The 12,488-nt window shown below is 31.7% G+C and overlaps 2 protein-coding genes across 3 annotated transcripts; one reads left to right on the top strand and one right to left on the bottom strand.

Moving 5' to 3' along the window:
* Positions 1-219: 219 nt before the first annotated feature.
* On the top strand, positions 220-9,457 carry LOC130452668 (E3 ubiquitin-protein ligase parkin). 2 transcript variants are annotated; one of them, XM_056792039.1, is made up of 9 exons: positions 252-387; positions 445-661; positions 717-933; positions 1,306-1,505; positions 4,281-4,429; positions 5,543-5,741; positions 7,315-7,452; positions 9,006-9,213; positions 9,276-9,457. In XM_056792039.1, exons 2-9 carry the CDS (start codon positions 446-448, stop codon positions 9,383-9,385), a joined length of 1,437 nt encoding a protein of 478 aa, XP_056648017.1. In that variant the 5' UTR covers positions 252-387; position 445; the 3' UTR covers positions 9,386-9,457. The 2 variants fall into 2 exon arrangements, with proteins under 2 accessions (XP_056648016.1, XP_056648017.1); XM_056792038.1 differs by having other exon boundaries at positions 220-661.
* Positions 9,458-11,073: 1,616 nt separating this feature from the next.
* On the bottom strand, positions 11,074-11,919 carry LOC130440609 (uncharacterized). Its single transcript, XM_056773871.1, has one exon. It carries the CDS (start codon positions 11,917-11,919, stop codon positions 11,074-11,076), a length of 846 nt encoding a protein of 281 aa, XP_056629849.1.
* Positions 11,920-12,488: the final 569 nt, after the last annotated feature.

Genomic DNA, 12,488 nt, shown 5'->3' with positions numbered 1-12,488 from the left:
TGTTAGTCGGTCGGGGTAGATCCAGGTTTCTGAAAATTATAACATAGTTTTCAATAAGTGGGTTGGATCTTCAGAAATTCTTTCGTGTTATTTGATAACAGAGTTTTATTAAGAATTTCAATTAGAATATTCAAAACTACAAATCATTTACATTTTATGAAAAATTTATAAGGATTCAAAGAAACATTCGTACCACCGGCAACATTACATTGTACTTTTGACATAAGCAAGGTTAAAACAAAACATATGCTAGAAACTAAGGTTATGTATATTTGACAGAGAAAAAATCTTAAAAATTTGAATTATATGATAAGATAATTTTATTTTGTTGATAAATATTTAATATCATGTATTTGTGAGTTTCTACAACCTATATAAGACCCATGAGTAATGTTATCAAAAAATGAGCTTTATAATTAACGCTTTTAAGAATTTTTTACATAGGATGTTCCAAATATTATCATTCGGAAAGAAGTCTATTTCAAATTCATTAAGTATATACGTTAAAATCATAGGAGGCAATACAATTACCGTGGATTTAGATCCGACGTGGGATATAAAAAATGTTAAAGAAATAGTAGCTCCTAAACTAGGTTTGGAACCAGACGAAGTGAAGATAATATTCGCTGGAAAAGAATTAGGAGATGAAATTAAAATTGAGGTAATTAATGAATTAAATCCCAACTTATTTCTTATTTATATTATCATTATCAAAGGAATGTGATTTGGGACAGCAAAGTATTCTTCATGCTGTTAAAATTACTAGGAAGATAATAAAATTACCTCAAGAAAGTAGTAGCAGCCTTATTGAAGAAAATGACGATCAGAGCAGTCAACCGTTGAGTAAAACTTTGGATGATAGTATGTTCTCTTATGATGATAGTTCAGGTTCAGGTGGTAATATGGAAAGAGAAATGCTAAACTCACAAAATAGTAAGTTTTGAATAATTTGTTGAGAATTTGTGAAGGTATTCTGTTGATTGTACACATATTTCAGTAGAAAAATTTCAATGTTGTCCATACCTAGTGGTACCATTGACGTATGAAAAGTTTTGTAAAAAATGTCGATAAGCTTTTTTTGTTAGGCTGTAATTTCTTTTGCAAAATATAAAAATTACAATATTGTAATAAAAAAAAATGTGTTTATAATAATTTTTCAATAAATTATGTACAGTTAAATTGAAAAATTCAACGTTAGCCTGTCTTACCTTACTATTTATTTATATGTATATTTGCACATTGGAAATTCTATATTGCTATTATTAATGTAATGAGAATATTGCCCAGAGTAGATAATTGTTTTAGGTTTACATAATTCCAAAGTACATTTTTACATATTTTGTCCAACATGCAAGGCAATGAAGTCAGGTAAAATAAGAGTGAGATGTCATTTCTGTAAGAGTGGTGCTTTCACTGTACATTCTGATCCCCAAAATTGGAATGATGTTTTGAGACCAAAACAAATAACAGGAACGTGTGAAAATAGTTCAGATATTTGTGCTAATGTAAGTATAGACAAAAATAAATAGGTAGTTTCATTATTCCTTTTAGTGCCATACATATTTTATCAATACATATATGCTAAAAATGCCAGTAATTTATATGAATGAGAAAAATATCCACCATTTCCGTTACAATACACTTATCTTCATAATTTTTCAGCATTCTCTTCAGAAGATTTTATATTGTGATAATAAAAACACAGAAATTGAATACAACATATTTATTGTCAAGAAAATTACAGAAATTATATGGAAAATGTACAAGATTTATTTACAAATGTGTTTTCCTATGCAAATACCGTGCAGTCAATTTTTAGATATGGAGCAAATTAAGTTGGATCATTTCTGTTCTTACTGCTGTATACCACACATCATTGTAATATTCATCCTGGCAATTTTTAGAAGTTTCGACAAAGGTTCATTTTTTTCATCTAGCAATTTTTTTCTAGTACACTTATAATACTTGAAGTAAATTCCAGCCTGGTCATTTTCTTATTGGAATTTTGTCCATAAATTATATATGAATTTAGAGTCATTCTTCCAAAAATATTGAATCCTATTTTTTTTCAAAACTTCAATGTCCTTTCATCTAAGAATGAGTTTAGCATTTTATCAGATTCATTCACACCACCCATGAATTGGTTATAGGCTAGATTTTTCCTGTTTCATAATTTCCAGGTTTCTTATTTACTGTTACAATTCCAATATTGCTATCTTCTTTAGATATAAACTTTCTGTTGCGCCTTATAGTGCCAGTTATGCATGTCCCTTTCTCCAAAAGTGACTTGGATAACTCTATATTTGTAAAGAAATTGTCAGTAAATAGACAGTATCATTTATTGAAATGATTTTCCAAACTTAGGGGTTTTCCACCACAACAGAACCAAGATCTATTTTTTTTATTTCATCCTTATTTTCATTAGATTGTGCCACAAGATATAAACAAAAACCTTAACAATATTTAGTAATAGAGTATCGAAAATTTTATGCCCCATTTAAGATGTTTTTTAATTCAAATTTAATTCAATTTATTGCTTGATGGTGGTTTGGCATTTTGTTCCAACTTGAGATTCATCTATACTTAGCTGTTTATTGGGCACATAATGCTGACAAAAAACTGTGTTGGCATGTTCTATCAATAAGTCAAATCTGGCATATAAGTTGTATTCGGAATGTCCTGGTGATGCTAAAGTCATCTCCTTTGGATAAAACTATCTGTTCTGAGAATAATTTTTGGTGACATTAGCCAAGCATGGTAAAAAAAAGATAAAAATGAAACTTTTATAAAAAATGTATTGAGAAACCGTAAATTATCACAAAATTGACCCAAACTCATATAATTTAATCAGAACTCATCTACTTTTAGTGCATATTGAGAGTTTGATGCAGGTCCTCTATTATGCAGGTGGCTGAACACAGGCTATACGGGATCGTGTGCTTACAATCTGAGTTTCTTCACAATCACACTTGCTGTTATCTTCTGTGCCATAGCCCCATCTTGTCGTATTACCCTTACATCCACACACATTATTACATCCACATACTCTTAATATTAACCTATTCAAAAACTTCTATGCCTCATTATGTCCTGGTAATGAAGTTTCTGATAGAATTTTGCAACCCTCAATAAGAAAACTGATTTTTCCCAGGATATACAAATGTTTCTTGTAGGTAAGAGACTGGTTATTTCTAATTTTGGTAAATTTTTTAGTATTATGGGTTGCAGATGTGTTCTTCTCCATACGACCCCAAACTTAACGACTCCCTTAATACTTAAGTAGTAATAGCTTGTAAGGGTATTATTTACCACTGATCCAAAGCAAGATCATCAGTGTACATAAAATTCCTGCAGTTTGAAGCTATAGGCTGGTCGTGTTAAAAAGTATTAGAGCCAGCACACTTGATTGAGGATGGCATTTCTTATATCTAAATAAACATTAGTCACAGTGTCATATTCTGCTGACAGTTCAACAAATGCCATACTATTATATTGCCATATTTAAAATGATCTTGTATATATTGAGTGAGATTGAACAGTTCTTCAATTCGAAATTCAGCTTTTTGTGGTCTAACAAAAGGGTTAATTATGGGTAGAAGAAGACTTAAGATTATTTGTAGAGATGATAATAAGGGAGGACGTTGGGGATGCATTCAAGCAAGGAAGACCTACACTTCTTATTCATAATTATACTGTAGGTAGTTGAATGTGATCTCAGAATGGATTTCTGTTAGTACAAGATGAGTCTAATTAATAAACTGGAGTGATTAACAATTTTAGTGATGGTTTAGGAAAATGTAACATAGGGATGTCAATTGAACAAACAGTAGATCAGATGTAAATCCAATCACGGTTTTAAATAAAACAATTTTTTTAGGTGTACGGCAATGTTTCCAAAAAAAACTCATTTTGTAAAAGTTTTATCGTCTTTGCCAAATTTTCATTGATCTTATTGGCTTCCGTGTTAAAATGATGGGTTGTCATACAAGAAAAATATGAAAAACCAAGCATTACATTTCTGATTTGATATAGTGTCTTTAACAATTTAGACTGTAGAATATTGTTTCAATATTTCCCCAGTTTTGGTTAAACCATATTCATATCGACTGTTGGGGTGCAGGGGAACAGTGGAACTACCAACTAGATCTCCAAATTTTGCCCTATTAGACTTTTCTGCTACAAAATAAAAATTTATTATCAACACATGATTTAATGTAAATTTTTTCTGGTTTGTTTTATCAGAGTGTATAATTATTTTACTTTGGTATTTTTTTATTTAGATTTTGAACAATCGTGAGCCAACTTTTGCAGAATTTTATTTTAAATGTTCAGAACACACTTCAATGGGAGAACAAGATGAAGCAGTGCCATTAGATCTGATCAGGCCGAATTTAAGGGAGATTCCTTGTTTAGCATGTGCAGATGTTAGGTGAGTTTACTCCTAATTATTATATATAATAAGGTCGAATTTAAATGCATTTATAAATAATTTCATCTATAAATTCCATTAAAATTTCTGTTTTCTTGGTAATATCTCACTTCATCTTTATTATCAATATTTTGTTCTTCTGTTAAGTCTATTCCTTTGTTCCCCAAGTTTAGGTGTGCATCTTTGTTTTCTTTTGTGTTGTATTTGGGCCAATTATAACTCTATTTAGTCTTCTTCTCATTCTCTTCTTCATTAATTACTTTTAAAAAGTGTAAGCTACACACTCCACTAGCGAATAAGGGTTCTTAGATCATAACAGAAGCTGGAAACTTTTAACTTTCTTTGAAGACACTCATTCTGAAATACTTCGTTAGTACTTATGTCACCTGTTTGTATTCTTTTGCTAACTAATGTTTATTTTTCTTCTGGATTTTCTGTTATCGCTTCCAATTCAAATATCTTGGGGCCTTGAAAACCGAAAAGCTATCTAACGAAGGTTGAAACTCACAATTTACAAGACAATAATTCGTCCCGTAGTCATATACGGATTCGTGATATGCACTATGACGCCGACAAGTGAGCAGATTTTGGATTGCTGGTAACGAAAGATTTTTGCCCTGTTTACGAGAATGGTGCGTGGAGGATCCGGAGGAATGCTGAGCTGAGGCAGATGTATGGTGAGCCAGATTTGGTGGCATTTATCCGAGGAGCGCGGCTGAGGTGACTGGGACACGTGGAGAGGATGCCTTCTGATCGATACCTGCGTGGAGCCATGTATGAAGTTCCTGGAGGAGGGTGACTGGTCAGGTCCTCCAACCAGCGCCTTCGTTGGTTGGAGGACCTGATCCAACTAGGGGATCGACGTTGGAGGCACCATACTCTGGATACAAAGGATTGGTAGTCAATTGTTGAGAAGGCCCTGGTTCTCAAAGGACCGTAGCGCCGGTTGAAGCAGAATCTAGATATCAAACGTTCATTTTAACACAAATTTATTTTTTTTACGTATTTTTACGTACTTTTATACTCTCACAATTTTATATCTCGATTTAGAAAATGGTTTGATTTTTTTTGCTTAAATTTTTAATCAAAAATACTTTTGTTTTTTCTTTATAGAGACCCTGTACTTGTATTTCCTTGTTCGGCAGGACACGTGACATGTTTAGATTGTTTCCGACAATATTGTATAACCAAACTAATGGAGAGACAATTCTGGCAACACCCCGAACTTGGTTATACATTAGCTTGTCCAGCTGGATGTACAGATTCGTTTATTAAAGAAATTCATCATTTTCGTTTGCTTACAGAAGCTCAGGTATTTTTTTTTTCAATTAAATTTCACTATATTAGAAAAAAATATTCTTAGATCTCTAATAGGTAGCTCAAACTATTATTTTTGATTGATTACTTAACACCTAAATCAATTATCACAGACTTAGTTTTTGAAGAACATTGAATATATATTTCAGTTTACACATTCAATATTTCCATTGTAGATTAATTAAAGGGATTTATATAGTACCTACTTTTATTTCTAGCTTCTCCGTAATATTTCATATACAATGCCATAATTCTAACAAATTTTTCCATAGAAACAACCAAAACAGATGTAGTCAAATGAATAAGACTTCTCTAGTTAGCATAAGTTATTTTAGCTGTGTGAAATTTTGCTTTTCTAGAATTGACTATCGGAAAAGGGTGAGAATAGACAGAAATTCTTTGGGGAGTTACAGACCCAAACTAAGGGAGAAAGGAGCAACAACAGTTGACGTTTTTTTTCCAATGGTATATTTAAAAATATCCTACTACCTGGTCTTTCTCTTTTACTCTTTTCAGTTAATTTTTATCAAAATTTTTTAATTGTATTGGAATTTTTATTTTTTTTATATTTGTGTTTTCTATTTCAACTGTTCTTCTGTTCAATACTCGTCTTGGATAACTCATATCTACTGTTTGGATTTTAATACATACTAAAACCTATTTTATTACTGATTTATACTTACATTAGAGACAAAGTTCAGATTCCCTGCCTTTTCTGAATTGTGTTAGTCATAACCGACTTCTACATGTCCTATGATTAGGCCTACCAGAGTCTTTGCCTCCCGTTTACTTACCTGTAGTATTTTCGATGTTCTGTTTGAGGGATTTGTCTCACCTACTAAGGTTTTGGTCTGTCTGAAGCCATATGACTAGATCAATCCTTATGTCCAGAGATCCATAGCAGCTTTATTGCTTAAGCTAATGCCTTTCTACCTTTTCAGGTGTAAGGCTTGTTGGGGTGTTTACTATTTCATTTATTCTTATCTTTATTCTTCTTTTTCCCTGTAATCATTATTTCTTCTGTCTAACTCCTCGTTCTTTCTGTCTGGTTTTTGTAAGTTCGTGTTACATAAACCTTTCATAGTAATCTTTTTTTTTCATTTTCATGACGTGAGCAAACCTTCTTAGTTGTCCTTCATCGATTTTGTTTTGAATAGGTTTTAAATTAAATTTTCTCTTATAATGGAATTCTTTATTTTGCCATCTCCTGTTTTATTAACTCTGATTTTTCTTAGAAATCTTATTTACGTACTTTAAATTTTTTGTTTCTGTATAAGTGTCCATGTTTAGATCCAAATTTCAATATGGATATAACTAATTTTTTTATATTTTTCTGTTTATATTTGTTTTGGCATTTCTTTTTTGACTAGAAACTGTGTCTTAATTGCGTTGAATAATCTTCCAGTGGCTCCGGTTCTCTGGTTTATCTCTTGTTCCAGTATTCCATCTTGTGCTTGTGCTTTATATCATTCCAGAATAAGCTTTGATTAGGTCGTCATGCTATACAGAGCTATCTGTGCAAAATCTGTACATTAATGTGGTTGATATTCAATTATATTTTATTTTAGTATGCTCTGTATCAGCGTTTTGGAACAGAAGAATTTGTACTAAGATCCGGTGGTGTTTTGTGTCCTCAACCTGGTTGTGGAATGGGAATTTTAATCGATCCCGGATGTAATAAAATTGCATGCGTCAACGGATGTGGGGTAAGATTATCTTTTAAAATAGTTATTTTTTCTTATTATTTCATGAATCCCAATTAAAAAAAATTTATTAAATAAAACATATTATAGACGATTCAATTATACATTATGATTTAAATAAATTATATACGGTATATAACCAGATACCTAATTGTTTTTTATTCAAGGAATTGTCAGATTTTGTTTCAGAACTATTTATTCCAAAACAATAGTTGATTGTAGAAATTATCTAAAAACATATTGGACTCACCTCGTATATCGATAACATACGTCCCAGACGATGAATTTATAATTATTCAATGTCTTATTTATCCATATTTCATTTATGATGTCACGCAACTGTCCCCACATTATTTATGAACTCCTCTACAATCTCATCCTCTCCTAGTGCTCTATTTTCATCCTCTTGATAGCTTTGCCCTACTAAATAATATTTGCCCGATAAGATATTTCCTTTTCTACTTTCTCCTTTCCTTAGCTCAAATTGTCCCATTATTGTTTCATTTTACATTTAGTTGAACAACTTCCTCAATTCTCTTTATGGCCGCATAGAATTTTCTGTTTTCTCGTTCTCTACTAAATCCTCTATTTTTTTGAATCTTTGACAGACTTTTTTTCGTCCTTTGGATTCCTTTCTTAGTTCTTCATATATTTCACTAAAAATACATAAACTAACTTAATCTCTGAATATTATTCAAATGAAACAAAAATACCAAAATTTTCATTTATTTTATTCCATAGTAAAATTCAATGTCATCTGTAACCAACTAACCTTATCTAACCTTTAAAATTCAACTTTATTCATAACGACCTAACTTAATTTGACTATCTGAAATTTAATGTCATTCATAATCTAACCAATAAATATTCAACTTCATTCATAACTACCTAACCTATAAAAATTCACATCCATTTGAATAGCAACAGAATTAATAAACTTAATATTTATGTCAAGCTTCAATTTGAATATTGATATTTGATTCCAATGAATTTAATAATTTTTTTAAAAGAAAAATCAGCATTCGAGATACAATTTTCAATTAATTAATGTAATTTTTAATATTGTTATGTTTTAATACATATTTTTACATTATAATGTGGAAATCTCGGAATACATATTAAAAAGAGTACACTTCGGTGTTTTAATTGTCGTATTCCCAAAACCAAAACTCTCTCATATATACACTTGTAAGCAAAAAAATCAACTCAGGTTATACCCCTGCAATTGCAAGTCATTGGCAAAAACAAACTGAACACGAAAATATATTTTTCTTAGTAAAAAAGCTTTATTATATTTGTGTTTATTTAATCTGTTTCTTAAATATTCATTTGTCAGTCGTTATATTTATTTGGAAAATTCCAATATTATCTTGTAATATGCCAAACTGTATATCTTTTATAAAATATTTTTCCTATTCCGTCAATTATTATGGACGTCCCATTTTAAGTTTTAAATTATTTTGTAATTGACCTCAACTCAACCCAAAGTTTAATTAAATATCAATTTCGATTACTAGATTATTTAAATATTATTTATGGTATTAATATTGTTCCAGTATGTGTTCTGTCGACTTTGTCTTCAAGGTTACCATATAGGCGAATGTCAGTCAAACGAAAATGATAACAACACAAACGAAGAGGGTTGTATTTATAATGTAGATCCTAATAGGGCATCGGTAGCGAGATGGGATGAAGCTTCCAGGGTAACAATTAAAGTTTCCACAAAACCTTGTCCTAAATGTAGAACACCAACCGAAAGAGACGGTGAGTTGTATATTGAGAAAATATAAAAGGTGTTCATATTATTAATCGTTTTCTATTTTTAGGAGGCTGTATGCATATGATATGTACTAGAGCTGGTTGCGCATTTCATTGGTGTTGGGTTTGTCAATCTGCTTGGACAAGAGATTGTATGGGCAATCACTGGTTTGGTTGAATTGTAGATTTTTGTAAAAAATATTGTACATATGGGTTTGTTGTTAATATATACATTGTTGATACTACAAAATGATTGATTCCGTTTTTTAGACAAAAAATCGCATAAAGCTCGAAATTGGTAGAGATGTTAAATACACCATTATAAACGAAATGTCAAAAATCCTCGTTGATCCTATTTCTGCAAAAAATGTTATTTAGGATCAAACGTCGTACTAAGTGTTTTTCTATTTTTTTTGAAAATTTTCCTTCATTTTATTTTGACTGCACGATATTCATGCCTAGATTTGTCATCAAGCATTCAAAGTCACTCAACTTATGCCCTGACTTTTTTATATATTTTGTTCTTTCGTATCTCGAGTTCTAATTGAGGTAAATTGTTCGTTTTGGTCTAATAACACTCAGCAAATTAAGCCCTTTCGTTTGAGATAAAATATGAGTGAAGTGGATTTCCTTCATTTTTTGTTGACTGCACGGTATTTATGTCTAGATTTGTCATCAAGCATTCAAAGTCGCGCAACTTACGCCCTTCTTAAGCTATATTCAAACATCACTCTTTTTTTGTTTCTTCGTTCATATCTGGAGTTCTAATTGAGGTAAGTTGTTTGTTTTGGTCTAGAAACACTCAGTAAATCACGTCCTTTCATTTGAGATATAATGTGAGTGAATTGATTGAGCCCGACGAGAGCTAAGCGCGGATATTCAACTTCAGTTTTAGAGTACTTACCTTCTTCTTTGATTTCAGACTTGGATATTGTCGGAGAAATATATGGCCAACATTTATCTTTGCCTCTTGAAATTTCATATCTTCTAAGTGCAATTCTGGCGCCTAAGAATGAGCACTATGTTGGAATCAATAAGAAGGTTTTAGATCTCCTTCCAGGCTTATCCACAAGTTACACGAGTGTGAATACACTGAAAGCGAAGTCTTACAATTCCCTATTAAATTTTTGAACAGCTCTGAGATCACTAGCTTACCATCCCACAAGCTGATCTTGAAGGAAGGAGCTATTGTAATACCGCGAGCCACCGGTGGCTCGCGATCAACTGTTTGGTGACCACTGTTTTAAAGAATCCGCTTTCTATTGTACCTAAATGTTTTCAATCGAAAATAAAAATAAACAAAACAAGACTCCCCAATTCAGGTATAAATCCTCAAATTAGTCTGTAGACTGCAAAAAAATTAAATGGCCTTAATCGGGCGGCATCGGGCTTTTATTATTTAGTGACGTCACTCTCAATTGATCACGTAATAAAATGTTTGAATTTAATAAATTTCTTGTTTTAACACTTGATAAAAAAAATTGTTTTAGTACTTTTTGAAACTACAGTGGTTTCTCATAAGTGATATCGGTTATCATGTGTGGAAATTCCTACGTGTCAATATAAACTTGTCGTAACTTGTTAAGACTGCCCCTAATTGCTTTACTGTCTTTTAATTATTCCTTTTTTGTTTATTGACAACGCAGTACGTTTTTATAATAGGAATCGAGTTCTATTTATTTATATGTGAGTTTTAGTCGTCTAGAGCAGTTTATTACATGGCAAATATTTTCTTTCAAGGGTTAAAATCAAATCTCCAATCAAAGATTCTGGATATTTTTTCCAAACTATAGGAGTTTCATTATATAAAAAAACAATAGCAATATATTATGAATTTTTAATAAAAACAGATACCAGAAGATAGCTTCAGTAAAGACACAGGTTATATTTTTCTTGAGTTTTCAATAAGTGCCCATGCCTCATTTCTTTATTTCTTTCTTGTTGATCAATGTCTTTTTTTAAAGGTTCCTTAGCCTCGGAGACTACATCTTGTTCATTAAAATACACCACAAACACTTCATTTGTAAACACAACAGATTTACTATTTTTTGGAAAATATTTATATTTATAAGTATACTCTTCTTCGACAGTTTCTGTTTCGTGTTCTTTCTCTTTTTCCAAAGGCTTTGATAGACACGATTTACCTTCCATCGGTATAGAGGAGCACTCCTGTTTCGGCACTTCCACTTTATTCTTATTCTTTTTCTTTTTTCTTCCCAATTCTTTTCTGTTCTTTCTTCCTTTCTTATCGAACGGGTCCCATAAAAGATGTTTGGCATTTCTGGAAGTGTCTGGGGTAGATTTAGGAGAGTCAGGCGAGTTTTTTGGACTCGAACCAGACGCCACAGATAAAGACCGACATCTCCATTCGTCACTAACAGGTTCAGACTCATCTTTCAAAAGGTTCTCTAAGCTACCCCTAGCTCTGGTTAGATTGGAATCCGCGATGTTTTCCATTGATTCAAGATCTTCCTCACTTATTTGATTTTTACCTAACAACGTTTCAACTTTCATGTTATTGTCCACCGAATATTTATCTCTACTACTCCAAGATCGTACTTTATTAACGATTTTTTGTTTGATACCTTTGCTGCTAATTTTTAACCCATTCTCCGAATGACTGCATTTGAACCTTGGCGACTGTTTTTCCTCTACCTTCAAAGATTTCACTACAAGACTATGCGACCCTATATTAGATGAAGTGTTAGACATTTCTGAATAATTTTGAAAGTGTCACAGAAAAAAGAAAACGTCATTAAAGTCGAATTTTTAAGGTGGATTCGCACAAACACAACGTATACATAGTGAACTGATAGAAAAAATTCTATTTTTTTATACCTCGGCCAAAAGTACGCATCTTTTGCACCTTCTTAGAGGCAGAAAGTTTGAGATTCGTGCATTGGTCAAGTTGCACATGAGATCTCTGAGACATAGTGTCGCGCTTCATTTTCGACCGTCTATAAAGAAAAATAAATAAAGTTTGAGAAAACTAAAATAGTTATTTTCCTAACAAGTGCGGAAAGTGATACTTTCCCGAACGCGACTGCAGTTGTCCCGAACGACGCGGAGCGGAGTTCGGGCAAGCGGTCAAGTGTAGGAGAGACACTTTACGCATGAGTTAGGAACATTATTTTTTCTACGACCGTATATACAAAAAGTGTACCAACCCATTTTTCAAAAATTATTTTATTCCAACAAACATAATAATATACAAAACTTTAACTAAACACTACTAATCATTATAAATATTAATATTGAAAACACAATTTGTTGCATTCTGT

Source organism: Diorhabda sublineata, chromosome 2 (assembly GCF_026230105.1).
Source record: "Diorhabda sublineata isolate icDioSubl1.1 chromosome 2, icDioSubl1.1, whole genome shotgun sequence".
NCBI lineage: Eukaryota > Metazoa > Arthropoda > Insecta > Coleoptera > Chrysomelidae > Diorhabda > Diorhabda sublineata.
Note: the sequence above shows the minus strand (reverse complement) of the source record. Positions and strands in the feature narration are given on the sequence as shown.